General features: G+C 46.0%; 1 protein-coding gene and 1 non-coding gene across 8 annotated transcripts; both read right to left on the bottom strand.

The window, feature by feature from the left end:
• Positions 1-3,198: 3,198 nt before the first annotated feature.
• On the bottom strand, positions 3,199-18,446 carry ppm1bb (protein phosphatase, Mg2+/Mn2+ dependent, 1Bb). Of its 7 annotated transcripts, none has more exons than XR_009522750.1 (7): positions 18,042-18,446; positions 9,553-10,404; positions 8,505-8,622; positions 8,214-8,325; positions 8,005-8,062; positions 4,610-4,693; positions 3,199-4,494 (listed from the first exon to the last, which is right to left on the bottom strand). XR_009522750.1 is itself a non-coding variant. In XM_060035985.1 (7 exons), exons 2-6 carry the CDS (start codon positions 10,390-10,392, stop codon positions 7,760-7,762), a joined length of 1,137 nt encoding a protein of 378 aa, XP_059891968.1. In that variant the 5' UTR covers positions 10,393-10,404; positions 18,042-18,446; the 3' UTR covers positions 3,199-4,494; positions 7,720-7,759. The 7 variants fall into 7 exon arrangements, 6 of the variants coding, with proteins under 6 accessions (XP_059891968.1, XP_059891965.1, XP_059891966.1 ...); XM_060035985.1 differs by lacking the exon at positions 4,610-4,693 and adding an exon at positions 7,720-7,768; XM_060035982.1 differs by having other exon boundaries at positions 4,610-4,645.
• Positions 18,447-23,645: 5,199 nt separating this feature from the next.
• Positions 23,646-23,739, bottom strand: trnai-uau (transfer RNA isoleucine (anticodon UAU)). The gene is made up of 2 exons: positions 23,702-23,739; positions 23,646-23,681 (listed from the first exon to the last, which is right to left on the bottom strand). It is a non-coding gene; the product is annotated as a tRNA-Ile (tRNA).
• Positions 23,740-25,030: the final 1,291 nt, after the last annotated feature.

Below are 25,030 nucleotides of genomic sequence, written 5' to 3'. Positions count from 1 at the left end.
GGGTGGGAGGGTGGGAGGGGGATAGCCCTGTCTGGTGTGGTCAGGGGTAATCTGGCCTAATCTGCTTCGTGTTAACCCTTCTGAGCAGCGAGAGCCGGATTATCCCTCTAACAATGGCCTCATGCTCATCTGCTAAATTACTCCACTCAAAATCATATGCTCATAAACACACTGAAGAGGCACACGTGCATGTGCAATCTCCCTCCTGTGCACACCCACCCGCACACCCAAAAACCACTCACACAAATCACATGTGCGATCAAATATAATTCCGAGGAGTGGATTCTAGTTTGATATGCATCTCATACATTTTGAGATGGAAAACTAAGTGTGTGTGTGTGTGTGTGTGTGTGTGTGTGTGTGTGTGTGTGTGCGGATCTAAATGTGTGTTGTCATCGTCGTCGTCGTCCCCTGCCCCCCAAACAGTCAAGGTTACAAATGGAGGTGAGAGAGAAATATTATATACAAAAGAAAGAGAGTGGATGGAAGAATATGAAGACGGAGGAGCAGTAGTGGCGAGTGACACGGCAGCACGTGGGATGGATGGAGCGGGCAAGAGTGCACGGAAGAGAGAGAGAGAGAGAGAGAGAGAGAGAGAGAGAGAGAGAGAGAGAGAGAGAGAGAGAGAGAGAGAGAACTACAAGGAGCACAACATGCACATGAAGCTCAGTACTGGCAGATCCTCCTATAGGCCCCATATGGGAGATCTTAAGAGGGCTGGAAATCGAATGGCGCTGGCCAGCCTTGAGAGGTGCATGAATGGAGCAGATATCAGCGCAGGCACCTTTGTTGGCCGTTTCTGCAGAGCCATGAGACTACAGCGCTCCCTCTACACCTCACACACACTCAGTTACAGCTACTGCTGGACTCACTTAATGCCCGCCACCGCTTTAAACGCTTTACAAAGGTTAGACGGCACAGCTGCAACTCAGTGCACGGAGACGAATCAGTCGGTGTATGTTAAATTTGTGTATATGAACAAGTTTAACCTTCATATCTGAAGTTAGGTGTAAAAGAACACCGATTTGAAAAGCTCTGATAAGTGGCCAATGGAGCGTTGACATAATTAAACATTTGTGGATTTGTAAGGAACATTTTCTTCGACTCAAACCTCTACTTTGCCAGAGTGGTGCATGTCATCACATGGGACAACAGGGTACCATGTGTGTATCACGTGCACGTACATAGACACAGATCTACATGGGCATTTGGGCACACTGAAATCCTATAATCCCCCCCCCCCCCCCCCCCCCCCTCCTCCAGATTGGAAACACCTTTAAGATACTCCATGATTATGATTACAGATCAGGATCAAATTTAGATAAAAGTGACAGATTAGACCTTCTGTGTTTTGTATATTTTGTATATTGCTCCTTTTTTACTGGAGGATTGGGGCGGGCTGAAATCTTTCGTTCTAATCCTTCTATTTGGCCAATGTTATTTGATTCGATTCGGGCTGCAACTCAAAAAAGTATTTGCCAGTTAATCTATAGATTACTTTTATAAATTACATGGCTTTGTCTGAAGAACAATCAAAAAGAGATTATACATTAGAAAAGCACACGAAAGGCTCGGACATACTTTCCGCGTCTGCGTTTAGCTGCGGACGTGTACTGGTCCCGCGGACGCGCGCGCGGTTCGACAATCATATCAATCATACATCATGCTACAGCTGAACGTCCGCGTCTGTCCGCCTTCAACACACTCGAGTTTCCCGACCCGTCCTCCAAGCCCGCTGGGGGCGGTAATGAACCACAACGTTGTTTGCTAAACGCCATTATAATCAAGAAGAAGAGCACGCATGCGATTTAGAAAAGAAAACTGCATTTACATCCCCAGGAGTTCAACACAATCTCAATCTCTGTATTTTATATTGTTTTATGGAAGAATTATAGAAATATGGGTGACGGCAGATCTCGTCTTGTGGCATTTATTCACTGCGCGCACTCGTCGCGGCCCCACATGGAGTTGGGTCTGTCTGCGTCCTGCAAGACGGAGGCGTAACTTGTAGTCGGAGGAGGCGTAACTTGCACTAGGCGTAACTTGTAGTCGGAGGCGTGTCTAGTACTTTTCTAAATCGCGGAAGTGATCTGTATGTAGCAGTGGTGCGCAGGTACATAAATGACCGCAACTCGGACCTCAAATATTAGGCCTTAAATTTACTTACCGTCATGAATATCGGAAGACCCGACTTCAATGAAGATCTCGTGTGAACCGTGATTTACAACGCTTTTTGTTTACCGCGAAAATAGAAAGATCTCGCGTGGACCGCGATTTAGAAAAGAACAAGTTACGCCTCCTAGTACAAGTTACGCCTCCTACTACAAGTTACGCCTCCGTCTTGCAGGACGCAGACAGATACTATAGACAGAGAATGTCTAATATGAATATGGATTTAAAGGATAATTTTTCATGCAAAGAGTTCGACCGTTTATTGTGCAATTGTTCAGATAAAGGCTGTAGAGAAAACACAACGAGAAAGACTACACGGCTCGTATGTGACGTCACGCTCCCTGCGACTGGCGTGGAGAAGACCGACAATCTTCCCATCGGCATAACTGAAACTCTGCACGTGCCCCGACTTATAATGGTTTTCACCTCTTTCGATGCTTTTATCCTCCCCTTGGAAAAAGCGGTGAAGTGGGGCAGAGAGATCGCCATCTCTGTGCCGAGTTCCAAGGGCGGGTGTGGTGACGTATATCATATGCGTCGAGAGCAGCGAAGAGCTGTAGTTCACAAAGCGGCCTCACATAAAACCTAAAATTATCAAACTTCTTCACGAACATTTTTAGTTTTCTTTGCATGAAAAATTATCATTTAAATCCACAAACAACATATGTGTAATCCAGGGCATATAAAGACTGGGACCAGAAAATAATTATTTTCTCTCCATTGACACCCATTCATATTTTTCGATCTCATAGGTCCCATGAGCCCTACCGGAAGGGGCGTGACTTCGCCACTCTATTGCCCACATGGGTGGACAACGATAATGACGTCATTCAAAGTATGAATCGTGCTACACTGCAAGGGCTGGAAGATTTCTTTCAGCACAATTTTGTATCGATTTACGGTTTATGATAAACTGCGAAAAGAAGGCACCTCATCACTTCTGAAAATAAAATAAGATCAGTGAGCAGATGTGTCTGTGCACACACGCACGCACACGCAAACACAATTGAAGGAGACGGCGACCACTGGCCCTTGGCAGGAGTTTTATTTCATATATAGACGCTTTCTGTAATCAAATGTGAGTGCAATCAAACAACGGCAAAATACAAACATTACCAATGCAGTCTGAGAACCAGAGGAGGGGGTTAAAAACTGTGTTAGACATGGAGGGTAGCTGGGGTCTGCCGCAAGGGAGGGGGGGGGGGGGTGACAGAGGCCAGGTGAGCAGGTGAGAGGCACAGGCCCACACCACCACTGTACGGCCAGGTAGCTGCTAATGGTATTGGTGGTGTGTGTGTTTGTGTGTGTGCGTGTGCGTGTGAAGCGGCCAGTTGTCCTGCTTTTAGGAGGGGAGGGGTTCTGAGCCACTCTAAACAACGAGCACAGCAATTAGCTCAACTCTTGGGACAACATTCGTATTTTTCTTATTCTTATTAGGGGGGGGGGGGGGGAACACACACCCACAGAAACGTTCCACAACCCTCTCCTTTAAACACCAGTTTGAATAAGGTGAACATTTGGGACACCAAGTAAGAATACTACTGGGTGCTGCAGTGTGCCTGTTTGAGTGTGTGTACATGTGTGTATGGGGGGGGGTTTGCAGGACTCTGAACCAGGAGCACACTAAACAAGGCTGTGAGAGGAGAAATATTGCCCAGTCTTTTGTCTGACGTCTTCTCACCTCGGCCCCTCTGCAAGACATTGTTACACTCACATGGGCACGCACATGCGTACACACACACACACACACGCACACACACACACACACGCACACATAAACACACGCACAACACAATAGGTCCTCATAATCCTTTTGAAGTCAGGTGATCAATGTCAACATTCCAAAAAAAACAAAAACAAAGATAAACACTGAAAAAAAATAACAACCCTCAATGGAAAAAAATAATCATGTCTACCAATACGATCAGTCCTTAATTTCTTAATATTTCTGTAGAGATTCCTCGGGCAGGGTGGGGGGGGGGTGATCGGTGCATGTGTGTGTGTGCATGTGTGTGTAGGTGTGTAGTATGTGTGTGTGTATGTGTAGTAGTCGTTTTCATCCTCGTCGTCGTCATCATCATCCTCGTTGCCAGACACACACACACGTTTTGCCCCCAGCTCTCCCAGCACACTTTGCATGCCTTCTTTCCAAGTGGAGGAGCCATGGCCCCCCAAAAAATAAAATAAAAAAAAACATTGGGTAACTCCTCCAAATCGACGGCTGCACTGATCACTGGGAGGAGACATGGGAGGGGGGGGGGGGGAGGTGGGGGGCAGGGGTCGTTACCATGGCTACCAGGGATCCTCCAGGTCACCGGCACTCTGAGGGGAGAGAAGAGCACAAGGGCGGGAGGAAGAGAGGTGTTCAGAGGTTTTTTTTCCGAAAACGCGGCACTGCACTTCTGTACGACAGCTGGCGACCAGAGTTTACACTGACCGTGTTTCTCACGGCGTGCGCTTCGCTTTCCCTTCCCTACATCCGAGAGGTTCACAAGAGTTAGAGAGGAAAAGAGAAAGAGACCTGCACGAGAGAAGGGGGGGGGGGGGGGGTTTCGATCACTCCTGCCAAGGAGTACATCCATTTAAATGCCCCCTGTATAAATCCCCCCTCCCCCCTGCCAACACATGTACTACCTGAGTCGGCTCACCTGGCCGGACAATAACAACCTAGTGGTGGCCTCGCACAACACGAGCATTAACTCTGACCCTCAACCTACGGGATGCCAAGCCGCACGTCTTAATGCATTTATATGGGGGGGGGGGGGGGGGGTTGTATTTCAGACAGTACTTTACAGCCCAGTGAATGTTGTTTTTGTTTTGTTAATGTTACTACGTGGGGAATGGATACCCTGAACTTTCGCGACAGGCACTGCCCTAAAAATTAAGCTACGGCAACACAAGAGAGGAAGTTTTCATAGGGGAATCAGTGTTGAGGTACAAAAAGTCAGTCACGTGAAACAATGGTTCTTTTATTACATTATTTGTTTCGTCCAAAAAATCTTATTCATTTGTTAGCTCGCTTTTACGTGGGAGGAATCTGATCTCGTTTGGCTCTTGGCCCCAAAACAACAGCACACAAACATTTAGAATCAGACAGACACACGTACGAAGAGCTTTTATTCGTATACTGGTCCACGTACAGTGAAGCTTTAGATCGATTAGAAGTAATTGCAAGTGTATGCATTTCCAATTCTAGCAGGTAGGGGGCATTAATAGAGGCCATACTCCACAACCTTCCTCCCTACCATTACAATTTATTTATTTTTTACATTTTCTTGTCTGAAGTCTGTCTGTACCCAAATTCTGACTTCAGGAGCTTTTTCTCCACGGCTGGTACAGCAATTCATCATTTGTGCATCGCCGTGGTTCGTGTTGTCAGTATTAGTGCATTATACAATCTATATGACACTAGTAAGCAGACCCCAGCTGACAGGTAACATGTGAGCCTTTGTTTTAAAAAAAGAAAAGAAATCGAAGAACAAGAAAGAAAGCACTAACAAGACTCCTAAGAAGAGGTATTCCGTCTGGTTTAAAATATCCTGTAGTATTGTGAAAGGGTTCGTATAAAGGCTAGGGGGGGGGGGGGGGGGGGGAGAGATGTGGGAGATATACTTATATGCGGGGGAACACTATAGAGGTGGGGAGTGGATGATGTGAAAGTACAGTCCTCAACGTAGCCTGGACTAGAAAATACAAATCACATGGTTTGGTTGGTTTTTGCGCTTTTGCTACCAGAAGTTCCCACACTGTCCGTCCGTCCGTCCCCCCCCCCCCCCTCCCTTCTCCCCCACACCGCTCTCCACGCAGACAGCCACAGACGTACACAGGCGCACATTCAAGCCCATGCTTGGGAGGACGTCTGACAGCAGCACAGCGGCGAACTGAAGGCTGAGTCTCTTTCTCCCCCCCCCCCCCTCCCCCCTCCCCGCCACCGTCTGGGCCCTACTGTCTGATACGGCTGCTGCTGCTGTTCTGTGGTGGTGGTGGTGGTGGTGCGTCTGGGCCCTACTGTCTGATACGGCTGCTGCTGCTGTTCTGTGGTGGTGGTGGTGGTGCGGTTCGTGGGGAGGAAGGCAGGATTGGGCAGGGTTTTGCGCGGTGGCGGTTAGTATATTGAAGCGGTAGAGGGCTAGAGGTGATTCAAAGCCCGGCGGGGGGGGGGGGGGGGGAGAGGACGGAGCGGCCAGAGGACGACGGACCGGCTTTGCTTCTGCCCGGAGGGGAGTCAGCCGCGCTAAGGATGGCAGGAGGAAGAGGAGGAGGAGGAAGAGGAGAGGGCAGTGTGGCCCCGTGGTCAGGAGGTCGTCGTGACAGGGTACGGGGGGGGGGGGGGGGGGGAGTGGGTGGCACAGGGTTGTTCAAGAGCAGGAAGGAGCGGTGGCGGCAGGGCGAGCGGAGGGGTCAGACAGAGGGAAAGCTTGGCGGGCCGGTGGCGTCTGGGCCGGCCTCGGGGGAGGCGGGGGAGGGCGGGGGCGAGGGGAGGGAGGGAGGGGAGGCAGCCGGGTCTCGCTGACGTGCTGCGTCCAAAGACTGTCCCTCCTTGGGGGCCCCGGGGCCCGAGCCAGAGTCTTCTCCCTGCACGAGGTAGGAGGACAGGGACTCCTCGAGAACGGCGCGGTACTGCCCCCGGTGGTGCAGGCGGAACTGCCGCAGGGCCTCCAGCAGGTGGGCCGCCGTGCCACCTCCAGCGCCAGCGCCACCGCCGCCGCCTCCTCCTCCTCCTCCTCCTCCTCCTCCTCTTCCTCCACCCTCCGCACTCTCCTCCTCTTCCTCCAACTCCTCCTCTCCAGCACTGCCTCGGCCCGCAGAGGCCTGGGGCGACACGCCACGGTCAGACTGTGCACGTGGCCACAAAAGCCATGCGCACAAAGACACACACACACACAAAGACACACACACACACACACACACACACACACACAAACACACACACACACACACCTAACAAGCACTGCAGCAACCGCGTGTAGGCGGTCGTGCGAAAGCAGGACTCGGAGCAGAAGACACAAGCCCGCCCGCTGTGACGACAGCAGGGTTGACACCAGTGTGGCAAAATCTTCCCCTCGCAAGAAAAATGTGACCACGGAGCAGAGATGTTGACCACGCAGGAGAAAGGAAAGGGACCGTGGCACCCGTATTACTATGCGATAAAGAGACCCTGCCTCCCAAGATTATCATCACTAAAACAAAGACGCACACGGGGAAAAAACTAACAAAAGCGACCTGTCCTCTTAACAGCCCTTGCAGAGATCGTAAGCACAATCCTTTCCTTGAGCCTGCCGTTGGCCGAATAGCAAAGGAATTCAGGGAGAGACGGCCTCATGAAACCGCAGTGAATTTTCGCAGATGTTGACGTTGACACTTGTTTATTCTTTAACAACGCTACAAACACGTCATGGGGCGGAAAAGGGGGTTGAAAAGCTTGCTGATTGTAACCGAAGAATTGGCACGTTCATTCAAAAAGGGTTCGCAGACAAATGTTAAAAAATGTGTCAAAATGTGTCTCAACAGACAGCGATTGCAATTTTTCGTCCGCCCGAAACCAACCTCCAACCGGCCGTTGACACCAGATACACACTCATTCGTCCTAGCGCCTCTTCATACACGCACAAATACACACACACACAAACACACACAACATATATTAGTCAGAATAAACTTTAGAGGAGCGTTCTTCTGAATCTACACTAAGGCAGTCTAGCTCTTATTTATGCAGCTTATGAAGCTCAGGTTTTGTGTCGGGGGGGGGGGGGGGGGGGGGGGCACTGGGGGTGTGGCTAAGAGATGGGATGAATGGTCAAAGAGGGTGAGAGGTCAAACGGATGAACTCACCCCTTCCTCTTCCCTGTGTGGGTTCAGCCTGTTGTACATGGCCTCGATTACACTCCGTCTGTTGACACGCAAACAAACAAGGTTTAGTGTTAACATAAAGACGACTCCCTCTTCTTCATCGTCTCAGATTCCTGAGCGTAGAGAGAGTGTGTGTGTGTCTCTGTGTCTGTTTCAGTGCGTGTCTCATTGTGCGTCTGTTTGTTATTTACTTGCTGGCCAGGCCTCCACCAGGTGGGAGGTTGGGCACGGTCTCCGTGGCGATGCTCCGCAGAACAGACACCAGGTCGGGGACCCCCTCGTCCCCGAAGCGTCCCAGCAGCTCTGGACCCCCGGAACAAACACACACACGTATGTGTGAGAAACACAAGAGTGCCTTGCAAAATAAATAAACGCCATCTACGCCAATTCATTATCATACAAGGAGATTCTTCTGTAAACTACGGTGATAACGTGGAGGGTAATTGGCGGTATCGGGGTAGTAGGACGCAGTCCATACTTACCCTCAACCCGCGACTCCAAGTATTTGTCCAGGTCCTCCTCCTTCTTCAGGGCCTCTTCGGTCACCTTGGGCGCGCCCGGTAGGCTCACCAGCACCACGCTCATGTTGTCCCTGCTCCCCTAGGGTGAGGGGGGGGGGGGGGGGGAGGAGGGGGGGGCATTACAAACGCGTGGGCCTTTCCAACATAGTCATATTTTTCCTGAAAGCAGAGAAGACTTTCTTCTTCCGCTTTCAAACCTACGTTTACATTTTACGTATTCCTCTGCTTTCCCTGGCACCTTTTCAGGCAGTCAGAGCACAGAAAAGAAACAAAAACGTTTTTTTTTGTTTTTTTTTTAAATCATACGTATCACAACTAGTACGACTTATTTGAAATCACAACAAGTGATTTCAAATAAGTAGCGGGGAGTAGCTGCTCCCAGGTGAAAGATTTCAGTTCCCCATCCCTCACCAACTCTTAATGTCAGACCGCGGCTTTGACCTTCAGCCTCGTGGGTTGGTTGATACAAAGCCATCACTTAAACTCGATCCTCGTCATGGGCGTGGGTGTGTTGTTTACAATGTTTTGGCTGGTAAATCCTCCGTCATGGTGATCAGGCCTCATCGTAGGACGAACCCAGAGGTCGCCCTTATAATGGGCGTCGTCTTTTTATGTACCAGGGTTGTAGACGATAGGACAAGATAACACACATTGGACTATGGTCTTGGTCTACGTGCCCTGGTATAAAAAGTAGCACACCCTTAATTAGTGTTACGAGTGACACAAGTAGGACTGTTTGTCCTACGATGATGTGAAAGGATCTATTCTTTCTCATATTAAATCCCCAAATCATTATCTCATTAAGGTTTGTTTCCTAAAAAGGAATACGTTTTGGGTCTCCTATTGAAGGTAATGTGACTTCAACTAAAGTCCGAACAAGGTCAGCAGGTCACCATACGTCTCTCAACCGTTGAAACAAAATCCAAGCAGACAATTGTGACATTTCCAGGACTTCGTCAAAAAAACTGTGCACGCGCGCGTGTGCGTGTGTGTGCGCCTCCCGTCTCACCTTGTGCAGGCAGGTGTCCACCACGGCGTTGCAGACCTTCTCCAGGTCCTCGCACACCTGTAGCCGCGAGCGCACAAACTCGCACAGCTCCTCGTTGGTCATGACGTCCCAGATGCCGTCGCACGCCAGCACCACAAACTCGTCGCCCTCTGCCGCCCGCTCCATCACGCACACCTCCGGCTCGGGGCTGACCAACTGCTCCGTTGGCCCCTTGCCGTCCACGCACTTGTAGTCGTAGTCGCCCAGCGCCCGCGACACCGCCAGCGAGCCGTTCACCCGCTGGATCATGACCGAGCCGCCGGCGTTCTGGATGCGCTCCTTCTCACGCGGGTTGCACGGCTTGTGGTCTTGCGTGGAGAAGCCCACCCGGCCGCCGCGGCACAGCACGGCTCGCGAGTCGCCGCAGTTGATGAAGTAGAGGTGCGTGGGGCTGAGCAGCACGCCCACCGCCGTGGACCCGCTGCGGTCCAGGCCCTGCCGCAGGTCCGAGAAGCTGCGCATGTACTCGTCGATCTTCAGGAAGCCCGAGCGGATGCCGTCCTTCACGCCCTCCACCGCCGCCGCGCTGCCCGAGCCGAAGTCGGCGCCGCCGCCGCCCGAGAGGATGTGCTCCAGCAGGTGGCCCGAGCAGTAGTTGGCCACGCGGGAGCCGGCGTGCCCGTCGTACACGGCGAAGAAGGACCAGTCGGTGAGTCCGTGCGGCAGGCCCACCACGGCCGTGTGGGCGTCCTCCATCTCGACCCGCCAGCCCTGCATGGAGCTCAGGCCGTAGCGCAAGCCGTTGCCCTCGCCGTGGGCACTATGCTTCTCCGTCTTCGGCTTGTCTAGGAACGCACCCATGGCTGCTTACAGCTGGGAGGGAGACAAGACCGGGGGGGGGCAGGTTTAACGATGGTTATCAGGCCATCAGCGGTACCGTGCTACCTTCTGCGTCTATTATTAACACCAGACCTTTAACTTTACAATAATCCATACGCTGCTGCACCAATAGGTTGACTCAGTTTCGTTTGGAATCAAGGCTGCTTTGATTTATTCAACCTACCGATTAGTTTATATTACTTATTTTAAATGACACGGCTCCAGTCACCAATAAACTCTCAGAGACATGTTTATTTGTGACTGGGGCCATGTCAAAGAAAGTTTTCTGTAACCCTTGTGTAACAGACCAAAAAGTACTGTCCCCGAAAGCGCCTCAGCAGAAGGAGCTTTCCAACTCTGTTCCAACAAAGCAACCGGAAATACATCCATTTAAAAACAACATGGAACACGTTTGTATCATCAGTGCACTCAGACAATAAGTGGGCAAAACACCGGAAACATAAAAGGGAATAAAAATAAATAAAAAGCCAGCAAGGAGCAGCTTAGCGCCTGGACTGAAGGTCACCCGCCGCGCGAGAGCCGCGCTTATAATAACTTCATGGTTGATGACACTTTGAGAGGTCACGGCAGCGATAAAGATAGCAGAGGATCCTCAGCAGATCAGGATTACAGGGCACACCTGAGAAGAAAAGACACGCCACACACACACACACAAACACACACACACCTTTTCCTAGGCCTGAGATGTAGGTTACGCCTACAATACGAGTACGAAGCTGTGAAACTGAAAATGATGTTAAGTGAAATCAAGCGTAATCCCTGATGCCAACATGTGGGGTCTAGTCAGCCTTTTGAATGGAGCTTCTTGCCTGTGCAAGTCTGTCATTGCGATTGCCCGTCAAAAGTACACTGGTATCCTGACAGAGTCATGAAGGTAACTCAAAGAGTCCAGGGAACTGGTTAAGAAGGGCAAAAAAACCGACCCAAAGCACACTAATGCAGCCACTGAAATTCCTCTAGTTCTGATGCCTGGTCAGCAGAAACGGTTCACGCTAGCCCAGGGCGTGGCGAGCGAATGGTGTCTTTCCGTCCGCCAACAGAAAGGTCCAGGTGGAGGCGGGTAGAGGGAGGGGGGGGGGGGGGGGAATCACCTGTCCTTGTCAACTGGGGCAGGGACGGTACATAAAACCATAAGCACAAAAATGCCAACGCAGCTGGGGCATGTTCCCAAAAAAAGGCTGGTATGTGCCAGTATTGACTCAGGCTCCCTTCAGCTAAATGTGCACGGATGTGCTTGCATGACCCGCATGTATGCAAGCATGTTAGCGTGTGTGTGGTAGGGGCAAGGGTGTATTTGTGTCAACTCGGTAGCCAGCCTATGAGTGTGAGAAAGACGCTCTATAAATAGCCCCTGTGCTGGTTTGGATTTCATGCCCAGGGTGGGGGGGGAGGACAGCCACTTAGTTCACGTTTGACCGACCTCTCTTCCTGCTTCCTGTCCATCGGCAGACATCTAGCCGTCAAGCACTGATAGCCGTTAGCTAGAGGCATCCTGATCGGATCTATTTATACCGCCGCTCTGCTGTGGCGTGTGGAAAAACTTTTGTTTTTGGTTGGGTGCCGGGTTGTTTTATTTTAACAATAGGGCTGCCTTACTCTGTGTTGCGATAATCACACACATTGCAGAGTCATCCAGAGGACAATTGCTCCAACTACTGTCTCAGCAGTCTATCGAATACTATGAAAAGTGATGCGGTATTTTAGTGAAAGTCACCGAAATACCGCATTAAGATTCACTGTAAAAAAAAAATGGAGGAATTCAAGTGCCAGAAGGGAAGCGTTCCATTTAAAGCTAGGGTAAGCATTTTTTCCAATTAGTTGAAATTCTCTATATATCCTGAGAATCTCTATAAATCACATATCCTTGTCTCCTGCAGGCCTGTCATGAGGCCTACCTGTTTATTTACCAGACTATCTACGCACACTCGTGCCTGTGCACTGATTTCATAAGGCTGGAGTCTTGCTAAAGCCTAGGCAGACCTATTGATAAAGCTAATGAGCTGGTCATGTGTTTTGGGGGAGTGGCTTTGAAGGGAGGCTTAAAGGACTGGCTGGAATTTTCTGTTGGATTCTTCCAAATCATAGCTCACTCTGGTTAGATTTCCAAAAGTTACTTACTGCAGCTTTAAATGCATTGTTTTTTCATTATTTATTTTCTTCCAATCCACCGAGTTCAACACAGTCCTTAAAAAAAGGAGCCGACATTAAAGGGGGCTTTACATCACACCTGAGCTACACGCCGAACTATAACACTGAAGCAACCACACGGTTCTTTTTTAGTTTTGAGAGGAGGAACACTGGTGCTGCGCACAGGGAACCACGAAACCTGCTGTGCTCACCGGGGAAGACGTGACTATGTCTGCTTACCAAGTGGAGTACGGTTCAGTCCCAGATGAGGGCATGGATGTAACCTGACCTCGCAATAGGAAGCAAATCAAGTGGGTCGGAAACCAATGCTCTTACAGTCTTCTATATAAAGTAAATGATTGATATATCGTAGGAATCATTAGGTCAGAGTGTTGGCAGGCTATGATACCGTTCTACATCTTCAACCAGAAGGGGTTTGCCAAATGACCTGTTCGACATGTGTTAAATTGTTTAAGTTTGGCTCACTTTACAAAGGGCTGTGTGAACATTAACTTGACAAAATGAATAATGCAACCATGTCGCAACCTCTCTCCAGAATCGGACCACGCTATAGGCGAAAACGCCTTTACAATAATCTGTTTAATTACTTCTCGTGCTAGGAGCTGAACATAACTTTAAAGAAACCGAACCATGGAATGGAAAAGGTCAGGCCGTTATTGGCAAATCCATTTTTAGCTGAATGGTTCAGTTTCAAAGTAAGTCATTACCAAATTAAATTGGGGTTCATTTTGTTGGGCTAATTAGGGGTGTACTGTGTGTGTGCATATATTGTCTGTGTAGAACTAGGCAGAGACAGCGATCTAAAATAAAAGCGAGGGGGGTGGGGTAGGTTAACCAGCGGTGTATCATCTTGCCAATATCGATCCATTGAAAAGGAACTGGAAGGGATGTGGACATCTTCACCACAATGAACGGCCATTTCCCAGTAGGGTCAACACAGTATTATCATTAAATGTGTGCGTGGAGATAGTCGTTGAGAGCAATTTTTCCAAAAATAAAACAAACACACAGACGTTGCCTAGCAGGTATTGGTCATCCAGTGCCGACATCACACACACACACACACACACACGAGAAAAGAGTAGTAGCAATGGCAGTAACCAGATCCTGTAAGGGGACACACACACGCACTAAAGCGCACGCACACCTAATATTGGTATGGGGGAGAACTAGAGATAACAGAAAACAGAACAGAAACCAGCTCTACTGAGACATCAGACCGAAACCAGGCGACTCTCGACCACTAAACCCATTCAAATGGGCAAGAGACCACGGAGTGACCGCAGGCCGAAACAAAAAACACCCTCTTCCTGAGACACACATGGATGCCAGAGCACAAGACAACCAATCAAGCGACACAGGAGCGGTTCAGTGTCTGGGACCTCTTCCTCGTTGAATGCGGGTCTTAGATCCTAGGCTCCGGCCCCTCGCAGAACAACAAGCTTGTGTTTCTCACGGGCGTGGCAATGCATGGAGGTAGGACTTTGTGACCTCCATCAAGCCATGGCCCATGTTTACACATTAACTCATCAGCGCTCGCTATTACACAACAGCCCCTCCACCCTCTCAGGAACATGGGAGCATCGATAGAGAAGCCGTGTGGGTCAGAAGGCAGAAAAGTCCACAGAGCTACAAGCTATTCAGTCCGCACCAAGGGTGGGAATCTCTTGGTATTGCATGATTAGATTTCAATTCTTGGGGGCCATGTTTCAAAATGTATCCTCGATTCAGAACATATGGTTCCAAGTTTATGGGTCGACCCAAGGCGTTAAGTGAATATGTTTAAATAGGTTTGTATATTTTAAAGAGTTATATCCACTGATAAACACAAACAGGCAAACCTAATTGTTTTTGAAAAAGGAGTCTTATGTTGATCGATTTTTTTTCCCCACCCCTAGTATGCACACACACACACACACACACACACACACACACACACACACACACACACACACACACACACACACACACACACACACACACACACACACACACACACACACACACACACACACACACACACACACACACACACACGGAAATTGATCTGCTAAACTCCCTCTACTGAATCGAGAAAGCGATGGCTATTGCATAAACAATAATTCCCTTATGGTAGTGAATTGAATTGTGCCAATTGATTTAGTGTAGCAAAAAATATATTTTTCAATAGTACCCACGTTAATTGACTGGGCACAGCACATTACCATTTACACCATCAAAATCATTTACCTCGCAATGGAACTAGCAGAGTACAAGGTCATGTGACGGAACGATTCAAACACAAACTAAAATGTGGGGACACGCGTGCGTGTGCGGCGTGTGCGCGTGTTTAATTTGTAAAACAAATGGGCTAAATATTTGAATCCAACTTTTCTCTCTCCACAGAGACTGAGAAAGAAGACTTGTAACAACTGACAACTCATGTTATCAGGTTATCAGATCAAAAGGTTACCCGTTGTCCGGCCACTGGAGACTTGAACCACTAGTTCCACTACCAATGATAGAACTAAGAAATTCAGGTTAATAAGGTGCATTTACGTTGAAAGCTACTGTTCCTTCAGAATACAAGACTGTAACTCACACTCTGTAGTTCTTTATTATTTAATTATATTTGGATTATCTGTTTTAGAAAGGCCTGACCAGGGACTGGGATTGCAAATTAGCCAACTTGCTAGAAACCTTCTACGCAACACATCTACACAGATTGTTATGCCATTGACTGTTATAATTATGCATGCAATAATGTGCGCTGCATTCACCCTGACAAATAAAATAATAATAATATTCGACGCGTCAATAAAAATATAAAATAAAATATAATAAAATCGAGTCCTCTGTGAGGCCCATTTTTGGACAGATCTAGCCTTCCAATATCCGGTTTGACCAATCTCAATCGGGTACATGCAATGTCCTCGTCCTCTCCTCCATCTCCACCAAAAAAAGGCAGAGGCACTTATTTATGTCTATCAACATACTGCCCTCTTATAGAAACGATTCGTTTCTTTTTGGATACCAACGTTCTCCTAAAGAAAATACTGTTCCATCATTTATTAACCACTGTGACGGGACTTTTATTGCAATAAGCAAAATGGTCACATAGTCATAGAAGTAACAAGAGAAAGTTAACTGCAAAGGCGATGGGCCTCATTCCCTTAGCGGCCATCTTGGTTCTAGACGCTAGCCGGGTAGCCTCCGAATCCAGCTAGCGCTTAGAACCAAGATGGCCGCGAGTTGATAAGTGCAATCTAAAGCGATTCTGTAAACATTGCCCATGACGGAGCATCAATTATGACCAAGAAATACCTATTTGGTGTTATTCCAACAGGTAAGGCCCACATCGTGTACATTGTACATTGACATGCCCTTTACTGAATTATGATGGATGTGTTTTGTGACATAAAATTTGCCTAGGTGGTAATGGTACATTTACGTTGATTTAGAATTTTAACAGCATTACTCCAACTCTGGGGTCTTCTCAAAATGGTAAACTAAATAAATCCCATGATGCATTTTTATGTGCAGGCCCTATTGCGGAAATATATGTGTGTCCCTACGAGGTTCAGACATTAGTGTAATGTAAAAAATAAATTTTATGTTTTGCAAAAATAAGTTAATAGCTTAATTTGGATCATAAACAAATGCAGGGATTAAAACGCTTATTTTTTTGGTGGCCGTTAGCATGTGAATAACGGGACGTTGGGTGGAAAATTAAAAAATGTTGCCCATCCCTTCTATTGTGCCCCGCACTTTAAACAATAAGAGAAAGGCTAGTGACACGTCATTATTAATTGCCACCTCCACTGCTTTCAATCTTCTTTCTGTGGGAAACCCTGAACATACAGCAGCCATCTTTGGTAACCTGGGTATTGACATCGGCATTCAGCTCTGACGGCGGCCGCGCAGGACTGACCAGCCCCCTCTGTGAACTGAACTGAAACACTCTTTAAACTTGGATTGTTTGGGTTTCTTCATTTGGAAGTCCACCTTGCTATCAGCTGTCCTTACCTGCTCAAACAATCAGTGTTTGTTTGATGCAAGGCAGGCAGCCCAGATTAAGGACTGAAGCTCCTCCACAAGCCACTTAATATACACTCACCCATATTCAGCCTAATAATGAATAAACTAAATAAATAAATAGATAGACAGTATAAACTAAAGACAGCCCTTAGGTCACTACACTGCTGATAATGATTTCCCTGCCTTCCATCGCTGAGCCCTGATTGCTGACTCAGTGTATAAGTGTTTAAGTAACCTCTTATCTCTACAGACACAAGTCAAACTCCAGGTGATGTCATACTTTGGATAACCTGGGCACACTACAAATAGGACGAAGTCATACTCGTATGATACTGGGCTTTATAATTAATTGTGCATGTTGTGCTGGGCTAGTTATTATATTATTCTAAAACAACTGGGTAGAGATTTCATATGCAAATTGGATCACACCTAGATATAAAGATGTAGCGTTATTCCAGATTCCCAAGAGAATAACGTTGCTTCAACGCTGCATTAAAGGCCTTTAGTACCACAAAACAATCTATATCTTGTGACGCACCTAAAAGCGATTGTTATAAGAATACATTGGCTCTCATTGAATGCATAACTTATTCATACATTTCAGATAAGAAATTCAATCTCTGACGACCTAGACCTAAAAAATAAACGAATTGTGAACTATTTGCTTGACTTATTTTATATAGAGCACTGCTGTTGATCAGATACCCAATTAACATAAATAACATGCGCCTAGCTAATAACCAATAAAGACGTATTGATTGCACTAATCACGAAAGTACTTTCAAAAGGGTGCACAGCACACTGCACAGTCAATTCCCCAAACACCCAACCATAGCTGCAGAGTAAAACCTCCATAGTAGCTAACGTTAATCAGCAATGGATCAGGTTTGGTATCCTGAATAAACCCGTTGCAAACAGTGGATGGATTGCGTAACTTATATTTATATAACAAAACCAAAAAAGGCTTCCCACATTAACGTAAACAGTGTAAAATGTGTCAGGCACGCCATCGGCTAACCTGGAAGAAGCCGAATAAGCAAGGGCGATATCAGCTCAGTGGAGTAGACTAACCACTGGAGGACAACGTGTTCAATGCTTCACTTCACTCATGATTGGCTAGCTCGCATTGCCCCAAGTTGTCGATAGATCGTGCAGATCTCCTTCATGTAAAATGTAGATTTTTTTTTTTTAAATCCATTGCCGAATAAATAATTCACTGCATGTATGTACCTCGGATGTTTGTGCTCGCGGACCAAATGAACACATGCCCAACTTAATGTCTCATTACACTGGTCCCTCTGCGGGAAGGCCTAGTTGTTTGCCAGTGTACTAATGTTAGCTTGTTGTGCTGCTAATGCTAACCGCTAGCTAATGGCCAACACAATGATTTTCTAGCTTGTCAAACGTCTGCGCTAAAGACGCTAACGTAATTGCTGGCTACTTACGTTTTCCTGTTGGTTGGTTTTTCACGGCGTGGATCCAATCTCGGTCCTTGGGCTGTATTCGGATGCTGGGAGATTATACAATCTAGCTCTCCACTAAGCTAACGTTAGCTTGCTAGCTACCTTGTTATGTTTCCTTATTTGACAAAAAAATAATCGAGATTGGCCTCAGATGAGCGGCGATAATTCCTTTCTCGGTGGTTCCCTGCTTGGATAGCATTGATTCTTACGCATTTTTGACACCACTTTTGTCATTCACCTCAGCATAAACTATTCCGATCGCTCCAAAACAAATATGGGCACAGAGAAATGTTATATTAGATAACACGGACAAATCTCGCACTTTCCTCCATTGAAAGGCCAGAGCTATCCTTCGACTTTGGGTGCTGAACAGGAGGAGGTGCTATTTTCGGTATATGCTTGCTGATTGGCCGTACTGTCCTGGAAAAGCCCTAACTCATTGGTCAAATTCCATGCCAATCGGCTCTGCCCCTATCCAAAAGTACATTTTCATTGGTTTATTCATGTAGCCCCACACGCTCTCCGAAGGGGGCGTTAGATCTCTCCCCCCGTATCTACATAGTTCCTTTTTATAACTTGTTCACATGGTCATCTCGTGAAGTGGAATTCGCATGGAATTGATAACATGGTAATCTTCAAAATAATTCAGACGTTGTTTCAAATTTAAAAAGAAACTGTTGAAATTGTTGACTGTCTAAAATAGGTTTAACTCATATATTCAAAATACACTTGTCCAAAGTCAAAGTTCACCCAGAAATCGGTTTTCCCTTTTACCATCTGTCGTCTGCACGTTGAAACAACAGTTGAAACTACAGATTTCAGTTGAGGAACGTCCGTTAACTTTGACCCTGCTTACTGTGAACAATGAAGGCATGTCAAACATAATGCAGCATTCTTAATGAGAGGGCTGGAAGAAAATTACAGTTTAAATTGGTTGGAATAAAATTGCATGATGTCATTTGATGAGACCAAAGAGAGCCGTTGATCACCTGGTTCTATTAAAATGACTAATACTGCTCGTGTTCAAAAGGCCATGTTTTAGAGAAAACCATCACATCAACTGCGTACAAAGAGACATTACAGAAGCAAAAACTGTACTCAAACACAGATGGCATGGACATAACATAATCTGTTGCTTCATCATATGGACTCCTGTATTTAAAAGCAAACTGAGGAAGAAACCAGGGTTGGTTCAAATGCAAATCCAATCCAATCCAATGGGTGGAGAAGAGTTGAGTTGCAGCTTCCAGGATGAGATTTCCATGCGTAGGATCACATACTTCTTTTCGGCATTTACAAATGCACCCTGGACAGCAGCCAGGGACACATACATGACGGTTAGCCCAACCATTGGCATAAAGGCCTACTGTATGTCCCTGTCTGTCACTGGGAATGGAGCTGGGGTGATCCAATTCCACATGCATTTCAGACCTGTAACTCCTTGGTTATAAGATCTATTTATTTGACCACTTGATATAGAGTAGAAACCAATAATGTGAACATACAAAGTCTGAACAAATAAGTGAAGTTGTGTCGGTCTCAAAAGTGCTTCACAGGTTTAGATTTGCCAGAGATTGTCCACCTAGAAACCGTGAGCAAAGTTGTATTGGTATAAGGGAAATAAAAAAAAAATAAAAAAATTAAGGCAAAACATTTAGGTGTTGTTCTCAACATTGAAGTCTATGCATATTAGAACTATATTTTAATAGTGATTTATATATATATATGTTAATATAAATATATAATGAAGAAATATAGAATAATATTAATAGTATATGGCTTTTCATTCCTGAAACTAACATGCAAACTATTTACAATACATCATACTAGAATTAAATATCACTCTCATTCAGAAATCTGAAATTAAAGACTCAAATTGTAATGTAAACCTTTTTTGTCCAAGGGAATTTATCAGTTGGTACAGTCCACTGGGTACGCTGGTAGACTGATCTTTGCATCATCTGGGTGGACACTCCCACTTGTCGTGTCGCAATGCCACAGGGTAGGGCAGATTTTGAAACGGCTTGTAATGGCTTACCACATTCACACCTGGTGGTCAAATAGGGACCATTTAGGCTACCGCTACAGGCTCCCACATTGCTTTTGTGGAGTGTGTTTCTTAACCCAATCCACGATAACTTAGTTAGTGAAATCGTCAAATTTCTATGTTTCATTAATTGCCATATCAGCTTTTCAATGTATGGCAGTGTGTTGCTATTGAAAGAAAATTACTCCAAAGTTTGAAATGTACTCTCACGGCATAAACTACTACATCAACTGTTACAATATAAAATCATCTGAAGAACATCCCCTTAATAGTTCCGTCTAAAACCGAGTCGTTAAGCCTTTCTGTGCACATGGTTTTGTAGGAAGTTAACCGTTTAGTGTGTGGATTCATAAAATGACTAAAACGTATAAATTATAATCAGATTGAACGTTATTCAGTGGCAACCAATAGGCAGATGGCAGGGTCATAAGTGCATATACAGATGTCAACTTTTCTGCGAGCCTTGTAAGACAGCGCAACAGTGGATCAGAGTTATGATGTCTGTGGGGAGATAGTGGTGCTCATCCCTGATCATGTTGTGTTTCCCTTAGGATTTATTCCCTTATTAATAAAAAACTCCTCAGATATCAGAACAGCTCTCTGATGCTCCAGCCAGGGTTAGAGATACTGGTCAGATGACATGTCGTGGTAGAGTATAGTGCATGTGTAAGCATGTGTGGGTGTGGGGGGAGGGGGGAGAGGGGGTCATGAATACGTTTGTGTGTGTGTATGCTTGTGCAAGAGAAAGTGTGGCATTTTTGTGTGTGTGTCTGTAAGTGGGATGGTTGAGTGGTCAGTACGTGCAAATAGTAGAATAAAGAGATAAAGACCGACAGATAGATAGACGGACAAAAAACTGTCACACAGAAAAAAAGAAAGAAAGAAAGAAAGAAAGAAAGAAACAGAGAAAGGAAGAAAGGAAGAGGGAAAGAAAAAAAGAAAAGGAAGCTAGTGGACATTTAATTTTCCAAGATAAGGGATTATCCCGGCAGAATGTGATCATTCTGGTCAGATCTCAGCATGTTCAATCTCAGCTTATCCCAAATATTAAACTCTCTCTCTCACTCCAATTTGTCCAACCGACACCCTGAATTCCCTGACACACACACACGTGCACACACACACACAAACACGCACACACACAGACACACCCCAACAGACACACACTGTACTTTCAACAGCTCAGTTGAAAAGTACAAGTTCTAATTTAATAAAGTGGCCCACTGACCCTACTAGGTTGTCGTGTCTGTGTTTATATAAGAGTGAGCGGGGTGCGTGTGTATGTGTGTTTGTGTGTGTGTGTGTGCGTGTGAGTGTGTGTGTGTGTGTGTGTGTGTGTGTGTGTGTGTGTGTGTGTGTGTGTGTGTGTGTGTGTGTGTGTGTGTGTGTGTGTGTGTGTGTGCTTGCATACGTCAGGGATCTGTGTGTGAGTTTGTGCGTGTGTGTGTGTATGTGCTTGCATATGTCAGGGATCTGTGTGTGAGTTTGTGCGTGTGTGTGGTGTGTGTGTGTGTGGGTGTGTGCTTGCGAACTTCAAGCATTTATGTGTATGTGTGTGCGAAAAAGAGAGAGGGAGAGAGAGAGAGAGAGAGAGAGAAAGGGGATTGCTCAGCCACCTGGTCTTGTCTTCAGGGAGCATCAGGATCTCAGCTCGGGCTTTGAGGCAGAGGAGTGGCATGGGCTGAGAGTGGGGGTGGCTTGGGGGGGGGGGGGGGGGGGGGCGGGGGGGGGCGGGGGGGGGCGGGGGGGGGGCCCTGGGTGTTAACGTCTTATGAAAGCGGCTCAGGAGAGTAAATTAAAAAACTGTTATATCTAATCTGAAGCACCGAAGAACAAGTGGCACACGCCTCCAAATCTGAACCCTGATCCGTAGTGACATCGTTGACACGGATCAGCGGAGCTCATTCCCGCCCGCACGCAGGAACACACACACACAACACCAAAAACACACACACAGGAGTGCGCACACACACACACGCACACAGATGCAGGCATACATGCATGCAGACACATACACACACACACACACACACACACACACACACACACACACACACACACCCACAGGAGTGCGCACACATACGCACGCACAGAGATGCAGGTATGCATGCACACACACACACACACACACACACACACACACACACACACACACACACACACACACACACCCCCACACACACACACACAAACACACACATATTAAAACAGATAAATAACACAAAATAAAAACTCAGATCCAACATGTATATGAGTGTAGACCAGAAACATGTACACATTGTGTACTTGGCTCACAGCCCATAGAGGCTTTCACACATGCAGCTCCACTGCTGTTAACACCAAGCGATTGTGTCCCGGGTGGAGGGAGGGAGGGAGGGAGGGAGGGAGGGAGGGAGGGAGCAAGGGAGGGAGCAAGGGAGGGAGGGAGGGAGGTGACAAGGGGTATTGGAAGCTGATCTGCACTCTCATTTTCAGCCTGCAGATCAGCGGAGGGACATCTGGGTCACATCATTACTGCAATCTTCCGCTTGTTCATTCCCAGCTTACAAAGCTTAGAAGGACAGACCCCCCCCTCACCACCAACCACCACCCACCAACCACCCCCACCCCATACACACACTTGCAAAGGCTGGAGACAACTATGTTATCTGTAAACATAAAATGATAATGATGTCATCCAAATTGTTCTTTTTGTTTAGTTTCATGAGGGACAATGCTGTTATTTCACAGAGGATACGTTCCTAAACAGAACGTTCCTGTCAAATCGGCCATAATGCAAAGGGAAACAAATGCTGTAATGTTCACTGTGTTTCCCAAAGAGTAAATCAAAACGAGGGGGGTTGATGTGCTGCTTTGCACATGTTAAATACATAGCTGCAAGAGGCAGTGTGTGTGTGTGTGTGTGTGTGTGTGTGTGTGTGTGTGTGTGTGTGTGTGTGTGTGTGTGTGTGTGTGTGTGTGTGTGTGTGTGTGTGTGTGTGTGTGTGTGTGTGTGCGCGTGCGTGGAGGGTATAAAGAGCTGTGAAGGAATAAATGGACATGTGTCGTCTGTGTTGGATTAAATAAAAGAGGAAAAAGTTGAGTGAATTTCTTCATCTGATTAAAAAAGTATATCCTTTGATGTCCTACAAAAGTTGATAAGCAGCGTTTTGGCCTGACAGACCAGGCTAGTCTCTTAATTTGATTTAATAAAACGACGGATGCTGTCCTTTACTGCCCACTGGTGTTGACAAGTTGCTGTTACAGCAGGATGTCTATTTCACTTGTTTTGCTGTGGAAAGTGGGGTTCAACACTATACAACTACATCACAACGCACTTTGTTTCGTTCTGTTATATTGATGATAGACTGGTATTAGGAAATAGTAGGGTTGTGGTCAGAACTACTTGTTTCCAATATCTGCTTATAACTTGATCAACGAGTAGCAATGCCATGGATGCAGTGATCGGAAATGGTTCGCGTTTGTTCTTTCTGGTTCATGGACGAGAATTCGCTGCCATGTATCGATATCAGCATAAGGAGATCGTCATCTAAAAACTCTGCTCCAGGTGAGGCTCGAACTCACAACCTCGGCATTGCTCTGCGAATTACTGTCGTATAAGTACCGCGCGCTAACCGATTGCGCCACTGGAGCCTGTGCGTCTAAAAGAACGAGCATAGGGTTTATATATGGAGTCAATTAACCGTTTGTTCTCTGTTCTTATTCTAATTCTTGTTTCGTCATCGTCGTTCATTCCCACGCAGGACGTGAATCAAAAGTAACGAAATCAATGAAAGCTTGGATTAGCGTCGTTTCAGTGTAGATTGCGTGCTGTTTATATTTAAAGCTCGGCCTGTATAGTTGTGTCATGAACTAAACTAAAGAAGGCTATTCATAACAACAGCAAAGCCCCAAAACAGGCAAATAAAATAAAATAATGTACTGCTCCACGGATGAAGCTTAGCCATTAGCCGCAGTGAGCGTTGATGATGATGATAACGGTGGAGCCCAGTGCGATTGAATGACAGTTGGCCCTATGCCTGGGGCCCTTCTCACCTGCTCATCCAGGTACGCCCTGCCCAGCCTCTGGCTGGATCTGCCTGACGATGACGTCTCTCAGAAAGGGCGTTCTGCCCAACCCCTATCAGTTAGTTGTGTTGCCTAAACCTAAGCCAGTAGTGGTGTTTCCTAAACCTATGCCAGTAGTTGTGTGTTGCCTAAACCTAAGCCAACAAGTGTTGCCTAACCCTAAACCAGTAGTTGGGTTGCCTAAATCTAAACTAGTAGTGGTGCTGCCTAAACATTCTTGCACCTTTTGCACAATACTGTACAATTCTTTTTGTACAGTGCTGTCTTTTGTGTATGTATGCATGTATGTATGTATGTATGTATGTATGTATGTATGTATGTATGTATGTATGTATGTATGTATATATATATGTATATATATGTGTATATGTATGTATGTGTATATGTATGTATGTATGTATGTATGTATGTATGTATGTATGTATGTATGTATATATGTGTATATATGTATGTATGTATATGTATGTATATGTATGTATATATATATATGTATGTGTATATATGGTGTTGTATATATATTTATATTGTCCTTACATTTTTTATTTGTATATTTTTGTTTTTCTTAGGTTGTATCTTTTATCTTTTGTGTATTTATGTTGTATGTATATGTATATGTATATATATATATATATATATATATATATATATATATATATATATATATATATATATATATATATATGTGTGTGTGTGTGTGTGTGTGTGTGTGTGTGTATGTATATATATGGATATATATATGTTATATTTTATATTTTATTCTTAATATTTATTTATTTATTTATTTGTGTATTTGTGTATGTATATCTGGAGTTCGTGACAAAAATAATTTCCCTCTGGGATTATTAAAGCATTTATC

Source organism: Gadus macrocephalus, chromosome 18, assembly GCF_031168955.1.
Source record: "Gadus macrocephalus chromosome 18, ASM3116895v1".
Taxonomy (NCBI): domain Eukaryota; kingdom Metazoa; phylum Chordata; class Actinopteri; order Gadiformes; family Gadidae; genus Gadus; species Gadus macrocephalus.
The sequence above is the reverse complement of the archived record's forward strand: the minus strand, read 5'-3'. Positions and strand labels throughout refer to the sequence as shown.